The sequence below is a fragment of the Accipiter gentilis genome, chromosome 22 (assembly GCF_929443795.1).
Source record: "Accipiter gentilis chromosome 22, bAccGen1.1, whole genome shotgun sequence".
In the NCBI taxonomy this organism is placed as follows: domain Eukaryota; kingdom Metazoa; phylum Chordata; class Aves; order Accipitriformes; family Accipitridae; genus Astur; species Astur gentilis.
In genome coordinates this window covers 14,431,644-14,445,988 of record NC_064901.1, presented here as the reverse complement: position 1 = coordinate 14,445,988, position 14,345 = coordinate 14,431,644, and the positions used below count along the sequence as shown (strand labels likewise).

Below are 14,345 nucleotides of genomic sequence, written 5' to 3'. Positions count from 1 at the left end.
ATCTGCCATGCTCACAACTGTCCCTTTTTTCTAATTTTCATTATACATTAAATTATGTGGCTTAAACTCACTTCTGTAGAATTGCTGAAAAGCTGATCTTAATTTTTGAGGTGAACTACTAAACACAGTACGGTTGTCTGTACTGTTATGTTGGACTTGACTTGCTTTATTAAATATTACTGTGAAAAATGGGCAACTTTATAGGGGTGTCATGATTGATATACTAGATCCTAATCCTTTTTTCACAATTTTTTTTCATTACAGAACAAACCTAAGGTATAAGAAATACGCTGCATAATTTTTTGTATTACTCTGCTAAAAAAACAAGCAACAAAATTTGCATAGCAGGTATTCAACCAAATATTAACCTATTTTGTGAGATAAAATAGGGACCCAAAAAGATTAAAGGCAAAGACAGAGGTACATGTGAACCTATATGCTTTTGGGTTACCTTCCATAAGCCACAGCTTTCAGTTCAGGCAAGGCTATCAATCACTGGCAGAAGGTATTTTTATCCTTTAAATTAAGGATATCCATTTTATTTATTGCTAAGTTTAATGTTCAGGCAATTTTTAGATATGCAGCTTCAATTTTGGAAAGGGATCTTTTTTAGTTGCTGTAAAGCCAAGCAGTTTGATTAGCAGTCATTAAAATGTAGTAGGATATTCTTTTAAACAAATCCTGTCAATTAGGTCAGGTTTCTCACACACCTTAAAATGAAACCCCAGCTAGAAAAGAAAGAAAACACAACGGGAGAAAGAGAGAGAGAAAGAAAAAAGATGAGGATGAGAGGACAAACCAATCAGATTTGGTGTTACCAGCCAGCGGAAGTTTTAAAAAACACAGATCACCGAGTGAAATCGTACATTTACTGGGAGAGAGCATCCTTTGACATTGCCTTCTAGGTGATCTCTGAGCTCCTCCAGCTTTCGATGGAGCTACATGTAAACATCAGAAAATGAATTGAAAAAGCAACCTGTTCTCTCGCCACGCTTTTTTCCCCCTTATTGTCTTTGTTTTTGTGATGTGTTTTTTTTTTTTTTTGGGGTGTGTGGGTGTGTGTGGGTGTGTGTTTGTTTTTTTTTTTTAAATAAGTCATAGCATAAAACATTTCTCACTGCCTCTGGCAAAACACTTCAAGACATCAAACTGCCTTGAACAACACAGACATACAAGCTTAGTAAACTTCGAATCTAGAAACAAGATTTTTTGCTTGATTGACATGGATCTTTTTTCAGTACAGGAAAATAAAAGAAAAATCAAGGGACAGATCATTCTAAAGCTACTGAATCTCTGCTACATTGTTCATTTATTTATTTATTTATTTGCTTGTTTATTGGTAAGGCTGTGGTCTAGAATTTATTTCAATAAAAAAAAACTTTTTAGAGGTAAATTTTCACATTTGAACATCAATTAGGATTTCCCATTTTCTATAAGGATATTCATACAAGATTTTGTGTCTATATATGTATTTTGGGTCATGAAATCAAATCCTGGGCAATCATGCACAAAAACAATAATCCTAAATTAGGTGTCAGTGGGTGTTCATAAAAATAATAGGTGAAGCCCACCACTTAAATAAGCTACATCTTCTGCATATGTATATGCATTACACATCTAGAATTGTATGTGATGACCCATTAAAATGCACAGGTCACAGTAACTACATACACATTTTTCAAAACCAGCATAGAAACTGTGGCTCTCTTGTATTTTCCTCCATGTGAATTCAGTGGTCCTGAATGTCTCCCACTGAAACAGTGTCTCATTCAGGTACAGTGCTCTTCTTACCTACACTGTAACTAAAACCACTTCCCAAAACACAAGATGAAAAGATAAAGCCTCACAGACAGTGAGGAATGCTACAGATGCCTCTAGCTATAACTTGTATAAACAAATAGCAACTGGCTTATTTTTCTATGCTGAGATCAATTCAAACGGTGGCATTACTGCAAAGAGGTGCATAATTAATCCTTCCCCTCCCCTTCTTTATGCTCAGTGAAATAACATTTTCACAAAGAGCAGCTGTAGAGCAGTGTTAGAGAACAGAGAGGATGGCTTGTCCTTGAACAAAGGCAATACACTCGCATACAAAACCAAAACAAAAGATCAAAAACCAAGAAGACAGGAAAGGCAAGGAGAATGCAGAAGAAAAATGAAATAATTAGCGCTTGAGAAGGTGCTAAAAGGAAATAAAGTGGAAAAAAAGTGAAAAATTGGATGGCTGATAAAGAGGCAACTGTTGAGATGGAACCTTAACAGAATGGCTTGGACTGCATATGATCAGCATCTTGGTATAGATTACATCCTGTGTGTTAATCCATTTATTAGGGTGTAACACTATGCATGGTGGGCACTGATTTAAATATCTGCCTGTTCTGTTAAGTATTTAATATAGTAAATACTTGAGTATGTTCATACAGAAATAAAAAAGGCAGAAGGGACTAGTTATTAGCAAAACAGTGGCTCCATTCTTATTAGCCTCACATGAATCTCTCTCTCATTTCCTCTTTATTTACTCTGATTTTTTGTGATTTAAAGGCTAGATATACATGAAATATTCAACTCTCTTGTAATAGGCTTTTGCAGAATTAAATGCAAAAAGTGTGAGCACTATAAAAGTTTAATTATGTTTCAAGATGGGAAGCAGTAGTCTGAAGATGAGTAAATCACTTCTCCATGTAACAGGCAGTTAAGAGACAACAAACAACATAGATCAGAGAAGTGGTTTAATCATGATCACCAAATTACAGGCACTTCAAGAAAGTTGTTACTATATCTTATTTGTGGTGACATTCAAAGCTAACTAACTGGCAGCCTGCCTTCAGTAGGTTGTTCTATGTGTAGCACAGAAACAAACAAAATATGACCCAACAGCAATAAGAATACTGAAATAAAAATGATGGGATGGTGAGAAATGGAAAAGCCCCTTCCCTCCCTCCCCTCACCTCCCCCTTCAAAAGGAAAAGTGTAGGCTATAGAAGAAAACTTGCAAAATAAATGTTAGAAACATATTTACTTTGAGGGATCCAACTCTACTAGCAACTCCTTTGCTTTCATCCGGCCGTCTAATTTGCTACAATGGGGGAAGATGGGTAAAAAAGACAGAAGAATAAAGAAAAAGTAAACTTAAAAAAATTTCCACACAATCAGTTAGCAGTACATGCAAGACATCAATTTGACTCTCTCAAGACACCTCTAGAGGACAAAGACACAGACTAATTTCTGGAATAAATGATGCTTTATCATGGCATTTTAAACTTGCTTTGTTGATAATTTGTATTTCAATATATTACCAATCTGGCACATATGTTGCATGCTGAACTCACTAACATTTTTGACAGAATACATGTTACTTATCTGATTTGGATATGAAGAATAATGAAGTCCTAAAAATCTTAACTGAAGAAAAAAACACCCTATACCTTCTACAAATCATATGATCATAGCATGCTATAACTGGGAGTATCAGGCCTGGCAAGTATCATGACTGATACCTGACAGAATGCAATACAGATTCCTATTGACCCAGGCCTAGAGATTTTAGCCACTGCTATGATGATTCCCAGTTAAAAATTATGCTGCCCAACCAGAAAATTTTAATGCCAGACCAACATTAGATTTTTTATTTTAAATATACCACGTATACAACCTCTCCACCAACATCTCCCACCTGATTACTTTTCCTTTATTATATACATTTTTTTCCTAGGTGATGCAGAGGATGGAAGAAACGAATGAGGTTGCTGTTCAAAGGGCTTTGTATTGTTGGAAGCATGTAAAATAGAACATTCATTTACAGCAACAATTCCTTTCAGAATTGCTGAATCCAGTAAATAAACCTCTTTAACTGATAAATTAAACTTGTGTTGTGTCATTTGAAGTAGAGAGGAAGAAGACAATAAAAATGACTTTAGAGATATCCTTCTAGTCTGAGTCAAGACTGAATTGAAAGTTTTTATTATCTGATGGTTGTTTCACAGCTTATGTAAAACAACGTCCCACACAACTGAGGTGAACCCTTTCAAAAAACATGAACTGTCTTTTCTTTAAGAAATCTCAGCAAGGAATCCAAAGACTGAAAGAACCATGGAAATTCAACTATGCTTTATGCTCTCTGGAGCACACTAGCAAAAGCACAAGTTAGTTTGCCCTGTTTGTTTTTACCTGACCCATGCAAAATGGAGAAATTCATATTCAAAACACAGTCAACTGAATGTTTTTTTTACTTGCACTCGATTCTCAAGAAAATAATGCAAATAAGCAATATATTAACGATTTAAATATTTAGTTCTGATAGGATGTCCGCTAGTAAAATACACTGGAAACATTTATGTAGATTGTTGCTTTCCTTCCCTGGTCTTACGGCATTAAAATAGTATCTGTTTTGAACTCTCAAGTGAAATACCCACATTACTGTTTTCATGGGACTCCAAGCAAATCTCCAAGCAATTCTAGTATACTGACCAATAAAAACCTGTCATTCTTAAATAAATCTCCTTTAGAAGACAGATTCAATTAAAATATATGCAGTTGTAACCTAGTTGCTGTATTTTTCCTAATTAAAAAAAAAAAAAAAAAAAGACGTCTCAAGAGGGAAAAAAGATCCTTATTTGAAAAGAAAACAACAGGAGTTAGAGCAAAGATACTTGGCCCAATATCCTGGCTGAGATATTACCAGTCTGAGACAATAAGACGTAATCAAGTAGAACCCCAAATCATGTCACTAATTTGAAACTTTTTTACAAAACTAATATATTTAATTTTGTTTTGAAAAATAATAAGAAAAAAATAAATGCTGATAATTGCACATAATGACATGGAACTAGGACATTAAGAAAAACACTACATACCACAGAAACTTGGGGAAAAGATGTAAGTGACAGCATTATGCATTGCCCTTCAGGGAAAAAAGTTTTTCTTCTGTTACTTACTGATGTGGGTATTGTGGCTGTTCAAGTTGTGTTGAAAGTTTAGCATTCAGTCAGAAATGAGATTGGAGATATTAGAGGTGCATGTAACTGACATTACTTACTCCTTCTTTCTTCAAAATATATAGAGGAATACATGTGCAATGTGTACATTGCGAGCAATGAAATTATAAATGCTTGAAAATAAATTACAAGGAGATAGTCTAAGGTCAACTGTTGTTTTACATCCATGGCACAGTTAATATACATGATAACATGTTTTCTGCAGGAACCCGGCAGAATGCAACTCGGATGCTTCTCAAAGGATGAATCAGAGGGATATAAGTATTGCACAAACTATACCACATCTGTTCTGGGAATAAAATAAGGTATTACCAAGAAGGCAAGGGACAGTAGGAATAAAAAAATATTTTTTTTTCACAGCAAATGCCACAGAAAGGTATTCAGGTATATCCTTATCTATTGCTCGTCAGCTACTGTACAATGTTCTAGAACACTGTACAATGTTCTTCCTGTACACTCCTTGTTTTTCAGAAACTCAACCAGACACAAGAACCCCATCATAGATGAACACTTGTAGCTGGAAAAGATTAGAATGAAAGATGTGCACGTAAGTGTTCTAAATCAAAAGAACGTATACTTCTGTCCCCATCAGTCACCTGTAGATGTAGAAATGTGATGTAGAAATGAGTCCTGTAATTTTTCTATTACTCATTTTGTTCTAAGCAAAACATAGGACTAATAAAAAGAGCCTCAACAGTGACACTGAAAGCAAATTTTTCTGCCTCAGGTTTTATGATTTTTTTTTTAATACCACAACACAAGCTAAATAAGTAGTTTAAGAGATGAGGCAGGAGCAACACTAAGTAGTTATTGGCAAAATGTTACCTGAAAGACGTGAGGATTTTGGAACATTCTGAAGGAGGAGAATGAAGATACTCAGTGTAATGAAGGAGGAAAGGTGTTGTGTAGGGAACACTCCAGGAAACTGGCAGGGTATAATGCACTGACAGTTAAGATCAATGCATTATATTTACACCCCCTTCTTATTCAGAAGGGAATAACAGTTAGAGTTAGTAGCTGAAGGTTAGCCACAGGTGTCCCTGTCCTGATATCTGAAGAACAAGGTGGAGTTACAATGGGAGTAGAATGAGAGAGGAAGCCAGTGGAAGAAAACTTAGGAAGCAGGGAAACCAGAACCAAACAGTGAGCAAAGAGGAGTGCTCAAGTATGCTTAATGAACTTGTTAGAAGATGAGTGAAAAACTTAGGTACAAAAGAACAGACTTTTAATGTTTTCTAAGCAGAAGTCTTGCATATGGTTTCATTATTATTCCTTTACCTTCTAACAGAGCCCATAAGAAATGTACCTGTTTATCTTCATCCCTGATTTTACTCCAGAAAAAAAGAATTTAAAAGACCTAACCTTAAATAGATATAAACGAGCACTTATAAAGAAAGAACAGCTCTGAACAACTGGCTAATCTGAGATTCTGGCTTTAGTTGGATTTATTTAAAGGAACAGTTCCACAACAGGAGAAATAGCCTCAAACACTTAATACTATCCATCTTAGACTCCTTCCCTTTTCTGATAATATACCCTGTTCTTGCTACCTGAAAGTTTCCCTGCTTACTGCTTCTGACAATGAAATTAGAACTTTGCAGGACCTAAAAGCTTTCAGAAATGTGTTTTCACATCCACATTCACCAAAAAGCCAAACGTCTGTAAGACTTTTTTCCAAAATCCTGGCTAATAGATACAGTTTTTGAAATCTAGAGCAAAACTGTGCCTATGATGGTCCTCCTTTGGTTCACTTCCTTCAGCTGAATTCCACAATATACTCCAAATCTGTTTTTCCCCCAAGGGCTGTTCAACTGACCAAGGCAAAATATGGAAGAACAGCAACAGGATAAAACTCTCTCCAGTCCAATGTAGCTTAAAGAGATATTCTATGATTCAGTGAAAAGGCAGGTGGATGTATAAAAACAACATCAAAATGATTTTAAAGATAAATGCATTGAGAAGACCAAAACGTTAAAAACTTACAGAAGAGAAACTAAATATAAATCACAATATATTCAAACAGCCCCCACATGAGGGGCTTTGAAAGAATACAATAAAGTACAGGGATATTTAGGAGCCATCAGCATTCTGTTACCAAAAGCTTGGAGGTTCCTCAAGTCGATATAGTGTATTCAACTAAAGAAGAAGGGGGTCCAGCTGATGAAGAGAAACCATAAAAGCTATACTATCCATATTATTACACCATTCTGTTCCAGAAAAATGTTCTTGAAATCTCTCACACAAATTCTCACACAATTCATATTAACAGAAAAACATATCTCAAAAGTATAACCCAACTGGCAATGATTTGCCACCAGCTGGCCAAGAACAAAATACTTTATGTATTGGCCAGATCACGTAAGTGAAGTGAATCCAAAGGAGATTAAATCTTATGAAGATGGAAAATGCTTTTTCTGACCCTTAGCAATGATCATCGAAGTTCACGGTATACAACAAACTGGCGATAAGTGAAGGACAGTGACATCCAGAAAAAAAGGAATAAACTGTAAATATTCCATGGCTGGCAAGAAGTCATTTTAATTAGTGAAATAATTACATACTGCTTGTCAACAAATTTGACGTTGGGGACTGTGACTGCCAACATCCAAATATTATATAATAAAATTCTAATATGGGTGGTATTTTTTTACAACCTTTACTTGATCAACAGTGGAAAATTCTGAAACAGAAATATGAACTCCAACTACCATTCTCTAATAAGAACAATGCTCTACATCAAGTGAGCAGTTTCTACTGCTAACAAAGAGCTTAATATATTTTTAATATTGCAGCAAATCAATTTCTTTTAAGTTAAAAAATGCATTATGCATAACTTTTACATTCATGCATGAAAAATAGACTTGCACTTGCAAGTATTTTTACTTCTGCAGTTTTAGGCCAGACAAACATCACTTAGATGGGGCTTGCTAAATAAATGGGGAGTATTTTCAAACAAAGGGAATACAAGCCCCTATAACAAAGACATACATTCTCAACCAATAAACATATTAAAGCCTATGCATTATACTGTAGTATGGCATAAATGTTTTATTAGGATTGCTGCACTTTTTGAAAATGGTAAACCTACAAAAGCATAATGTATATGAATGCTAATGAATGCCAATAAAACATCATTATCATACAATCACAAATTTTCTTCACACTACCCACTTTTTTTTTAACTTTAAATTATTTTTTTAAAATGGGCACTACTACTCACACTGTTCCATGTGCAGATTAGAGAATAAACACAGAGCAGGTGCACCAATCAGTGGTAAAAAGTAATGCAATTTTCTTGCAGTTTTGGAGTTTAGTACATTAATGTCACCACTAGAACAATGCTCTGTTAACAAACATAATGCAAAGCTAATGTAACCATGTCCTTATACAGGAGATTTATAATACACTGGTTATTTTACACCAACATGTGGCAGCCTAGTAGTTTAAAAATATCTATTGACTTCAGTCAAATTTAATGGTCAGAAATCAAATCTAAAAGTTGGTAGGTAAAATGCACAGCCAGGACAAAGCAGACTACAATAAATACAAATATTACATATTATGCCACTATTCTTAGTGACTTAATGCCCTAAATCTCATTTAAACTGGAGCTCTGGGCATATGAGAGTTGGGTCCTTACTTTCACTATGCACTTAACAAAATACACAGGCTTTATGTTGCCCAAGACATGAAGAGATTGTAATGATGAGTAACAAAACTGAATGGCTACTCTTGGCAAAGGCATGCCCAGCCCAGCGTGAATTGTATGGAAACTGCAGAAAGGGCTCCTTCTCCGTAAAGAATGCTGGCAATCAGAAGGCTTAATTAGCCTGCAGAGAGCTGTGTGCTATTGAGACCAGACTGTTCCATGCAAACTCATTGAGAATAAGTTAAAATATTTTATGCTTCACTTTATTATATAGGGGACACATATGCACAAACATAGAGGGACCAAGTTTTACAGTAGGGTTTCGAGACCCAGCTTGTCTCAGAGCTTTCAGTCGTACAACTCTCCTGTCACATAAATGAAGTTCCCCAAACCTTTCTACCCCCTCAAGGCTACCTTTCTCCCGGTTCTTCCAGACCATAGCCCCTTCTTTTCTCACAAAGCTATTGCTGCCTCCTGCCTCCAAGCTACCTCCTACTCTTCTCCAAACCACTCTAAGCCCTGCAGCTTCATCACTCAGGAGCTACAAATACTGCTTTGCTCTATAGCAGACCTCTACCACTCAACCTTTACATCCAATTTCTCCTCAATTCAATACTTTCAATCCTCTCATTTCAGTTGCACTTTGAACATTTTTTCACTGGCTGCTGGCACATTTTTCTCCCTGCCTATGCCTGCAGCCTCATTTATTCTCTGGCTTTCCCCACAAAGGAAAGCAGAATTTGCACCTCATGCTCCTAGTAGAGCTTTTAAAAAACTAAACACCTGTTGCATATATCAGAAATCTGTCTTGGCAAGCAGGGAAGAAGTTCATATTTAAGGAAAAAATAAAAACATGCTGAGTGCTAGGTGGTGAAGTTTTAAATTCTTTGTATACCTTTCTCAAACTGACAACTCAGTTCTGAATGTGCTGCTCTTTTGCCTTGTTGTCCTAAGCTGAACTGAAGTTCTAAAAGCTGCAGCATATATAGGGCTGTTCATATTTCAGTGGAGCACAGTGTCCTTTAAAAATTTCTAGACACTAAGCTAGTTCCTACCAAAGATACCTTGGTGGTCACGGTGAAAGTTGTCAAATCAATGAAGTCACTTAGAAGTGACCTGATGGTGGGACAGGTAGGATATAAATCAAACCAGCTAAGACATTTGCTCTCTTTGATCACTTTTAGCAGCAAAACTAAGGGAGAGATGTTTGCATTTGGGCTCAGTGTAACAAGGAAGATCCCATCTTTCTGGAAACAGATGGGCCGGTGGGACTTTAAAGGGAAGAGTAAACCTCTTTGAGGACAAGTGCACTTAAGGTTTGTTCTCAAATATCTGTAATATCCTGTATTTTATCCTTTTGACTAGGCAGGGCTGTGTTTGGAAAATCGGTGTAAAACTTCTTATCACATGTATTTCTTCACATCTACACACCCTGAAGAGTTCAATGGTGAAAGAGAAGCTGAAGGGTCGGTAAGGATACTGGGAAAGGGTGTATCCATTAAAGCTATAGGAAACACATAATTTAAGTAGTGACATGATAACCTCAGAAGATGAAGATAAGGTGGAAAGGTCCAGGATTCAATTCACTTTGCAGAAGCTTAAAACAGTATGACCTTTAAGTGGCTAGATACTAACAACAACCTGGGAAGTGACCAAGGTCAACCTTTGCCCACACTGTCGGTGCTGTTGAATGAAACCATTGTCCAAGGAGGCTGCCCAGGAACTCCATAAAACAAACAAAGCGTTGCAAAGAACTGCCACACCAAGGCATAGAACTCTTTGCTCAAAGGCGTTCCTCACATTTTGAAAAACTATTTTTGAAAGAAAAAAAGCAGTCTTAATAAATAAACTGTAATGAATGGTGCAAATTTGAAAGAGAGATTGCCAACAGCTGGTTTGAAATCTTGCCAAACTTGTTACTGTTTCTTAAGGGATGAGTTCCATAAGTCTACTGTAGGGCATTCAAGTGGGAGGCCCAGTTTCCAACACAGTCACTGGAGAGACATTTGTTCCAAATGAAAGCGCTTTGAATTTCTTACCTTAAGGATCCCTCATTTGTCATAGACTTTTCCTGTAAATACATTCCTACACTCACCACTATTGTTGGTTTAACTAAAAAGCTCTTCACTGAAATATATGCAGGTTTCAGTAATTGTAAATATCAACAAATGCCTACAGAAATTCTTGTCCACGAATATGCAATGCTACTGTGAAAGTGATCAGAAACAGATAAATAACAACTTTCTTTCCTTTAAAACAAGCAAATATGCAATTGAAACCTAATTGAAAAAATCAAATTCTACCCTATACACAAATGCCCCTTTTAAAAAGATAATATGCAATTTGCCTTTTAAAATGAAACCAAATTGGTGAGCAAAATAGAAGCAATTAATTTCAGACATTAAAGATAAATTATGAATGTAATAAATATGGGGATTCATTTGAATCATTGTCATTACTATTAATCATCTAAAAATATTCTAACATCTAATCTCAAGGCATATGTGAATGGCATATCTTCAAGGTCACACAATTTTGAACTCACATTTTACCATGTCGTCAAAATTTTGTCATGGTTTGTGCTGCTACAGTTTATTAATTTTACAAAGGTAGAAATGTAGAAAAAATGAAATACGATTTTCTTATACAATCTCTTCAAGGACCAAACAAAACTAGTTAAACTGATTGCTGATGTTCAAAATGGGACAATTCCCTGGAGCACTACGGTGCCTTCTCCCTTTTCCTGTTGCACATAGAAAATAAAAAAGGGAGAACGATCTATAATCAATATTTTACTAAACAAAAAGTGGCACAACTGAATAAGAATTTTCTCAAACACAGGCAACGCGCTTGGCACATACTAAATTCTCCTTGCAGATTCAGAATACAGAGTTGGATAAGCATTGACCTAAGCCTTACATGAATTACAAAATAAAGGGCTTCTAACATACATTGTGAGGAAGCAGGTAATGAGAGGGGTAAGCAGTCAAAGAAGTTGAATTTAACAGGATGAACTGTATTAACAAATTTAGAATGGCTGTTTATAAGAAGGCTGCACAAAAGATTGTGACAACTGTTCTTTTGATTCTAAAAACCATTACCTTTTCCATTACCTTTGTTTTCTTATTTGCTGGTACTGTTTGTTGATGCTTAGTGATTGTTACAATTTACCAGGACTACTTAATGGAACAGAACTGGTATGTTAGGGATTACAATAATGTTTTCCAACCTCTCTGGATAAATTGGCTATAGGGCTTACCTCATCTCATTGCTTAATGACTGTTGTTCATCTGAGGTACTCTAAACTGTCATTTATTGCACTTAGAACAGATAGAGTGGAACCACACCAAAAGAGCAAGTAAAGCAGCATTGACATAGTGCACAGATATTCCTCTGGTATGGCTGCATCGTACTTAGGCTTAGCTGTGATAAAAGATTATGCGTACACACATATGCACAGACTATTATTTTTTAAAAAACAATAAACCTGGGGAATAGAGAGGCACAGAATGAGGGTTACACACACCAATAGGTGTAAGTGAGAGCATTAGGCCACATACTAAGTAGGATGAATGTTCTCCTTTTCCAGCCAGGAAATAATGCATGGGATCTTGGCAGAAGAATGCTAAAGAGAAAGCTTCTTACACCTTTTTGTCAAAACCTTCTGGGGAAATACTTGCTAAAAATAGCTACAGTTCAAAAACTTGAGTAATCAATAAGATATAAGAACCTACATAATGAATGAAACTCTCAAATTCTGATAGCACTTGCTCAGGCTAAGTCCTAAAAGACAATGTCTTGTCTTTTCTGTCCTGGGAAGACAAATAGATGAATGACTATATTCACATTAGTAGCATTGCCATGCTGACCTATAAATGCAAGGGCAACATGATTCTGAGAACCGTATTTTTGTAAAAGAGAGAGCCTATCTGCTTAGGCAAAAAAGATACCAGAAACAAGACCTTGATATAAAAGAACTATTACAAAAATTTCTCAGAATTTGTATAAGTTCTATGCCTCCTATGTCTTGTAGAAGGTATCTTGTAAGCTCCATGGAAACCAGGAGATGACACACACACATTCTAGAGAAAATGGTCTATATGAGTCTTGCATTCAGGCTCAATTTGTTTTTTAGATAAACAACTAACTTCTTGGATAGTTGTTTTTGTTACCACATCAGACCAAAAATGACTTTGCAGTTTTACTCTATTAATGAAATTGCCTAATTGCTTGACTACATGAAGACAGATTTGCTCTCAAATGAGAAGTATTTTTAATATGGATGCAAAAGATCCACTCAATTCAAATAAGACTGATCTTGAAAAATACACCTTTCCTGTATCAGCAGACAACAGTTTTATTCACCAAGGGAGACAAATGATCACCTTTCATCAGCCTTTTGCAAAAGTACCATTCTAACTGAAGATACTTTGACAGACAGCCAAAATAAATATCTTGAAATACTTTTCTTTCTTGAGTGGAGAAGAACAAAAAAAACATGCCAAGAAGGCTACTAGGTCTAGCCAGAGAGCCTGGCAGACATGAAAATAAAAGATAATATTTTGTTTAAGCTAGAAATTGTTAAGTACAAAATGAGGTTAAAGGCATTTAGAACAAGGAGTAAAAGATTCCTTAAACATACAAACAGAAAAAGAGAAAGTAGAAATGCTATCATTTGATATTCGGAAGACATCAATGGTAAATTAGGTAATGAAAAATAACACCTTGCCTGATTTTTGATTAGGGATGATAGTACACAATATGGGAACAAAGGCATAGGAATAAATGAGAATTAGTATAAAGCTGTATTATGTTTGATGAGGCAACTGCTCTTACAAACAGATGAAATGTAGGACAGGAACATATAGAAGTAAAAATAGAATTGTTGGGAGGGCACGGAAATTGCTAGTTGGAAGGTAACAATATATTTTTCTGAAAGAGGAACATCAGGAAGATAAGTTATGAATATAGTTTGCAAATGAGTGATGTAGAAACTGACCTTATCTAGTATTTTCAATAATGATTTTGACACAAAAGTTAGAAGTGTTCTCAGATAAATATGGGAGGCATCATCATTACAGAATATTGAAGTAATCTCATCAGCAGGTATTTGATAACATTGAAGATTGCTGTAAAAGAAATGGAGTGAAATTTAACACAAAGTTCCAAACTAACAAGCATCTTTGCTACATGGGCAAGGGCTTAACAGTTGGAAAAAAGACAGAGATTATAAATCCATTGTACAAAACACCAGTAAAATCTCATATAAGCAGATATACAGTTTTGATCGCTCAAGGTGAATTCTACAACAAATGCAGGAAAATACTTTTGAAGTAGTCTTCTTAAAAAGGATGAAAATGAAGGAGTTTGACTTAGTTAATTCATAAAAATGAAATCTGAATGTTTCTATACATCCCCTTTATAAGTCTATTTGAGGAATGAATACATGATCAAGAAAAGATAGGCCTAAGTTGAAAGGCCAACAGTGGCATAAAGGCATCTGAGTGCAGACTGACCAATAAGATAGTGAGGTTCTAAAACAAAGCTGGAGACAGCTATGTAGAGAGGAAAACTATTTTTAGTTTGCCAGTCTTAGATGGTATTACATATTACAACATTAAATAGTATTAGATATTACCCGAAATAGGAGATAAGACTCATAGAACCAGGAGGTGCCATAACTTTGAAATCCCTTATCTCCT

At 35.6% G+C, this 14,345-nt stretch overlaps 1 protein-coding gene across 8 annotated transcripts in view; it reads right to left on the bottom strand.

Moving 5' to 3' along the window:
• Positions 1 to 14,345, bottom strand: part of GPHN (gephyrin) — a 315,443-nt gene that overhangs the window by 78,266 nt on the left and 222,832 nt on the right. For 5 of the 8 annotated variants that reach the window (XM_049825450.1, XM_049825453.1, XM_049825458.1 and 2 more), the window contains one exon: positions 3,020 to 3,076. The exons of the other annotated variants lie outside the window; for them this stretch is intronic. In XM_049825450.1, the coding sequence (XP_049681407.1) occupies positions 3,020 to 3,076 (57 nt within the window). The remainder of the gene's footprint in view (positions 1 to 3,019; positions 3,077 to 14,345) is intronic. 8 annotated transcript variants of the gene reach the window in all.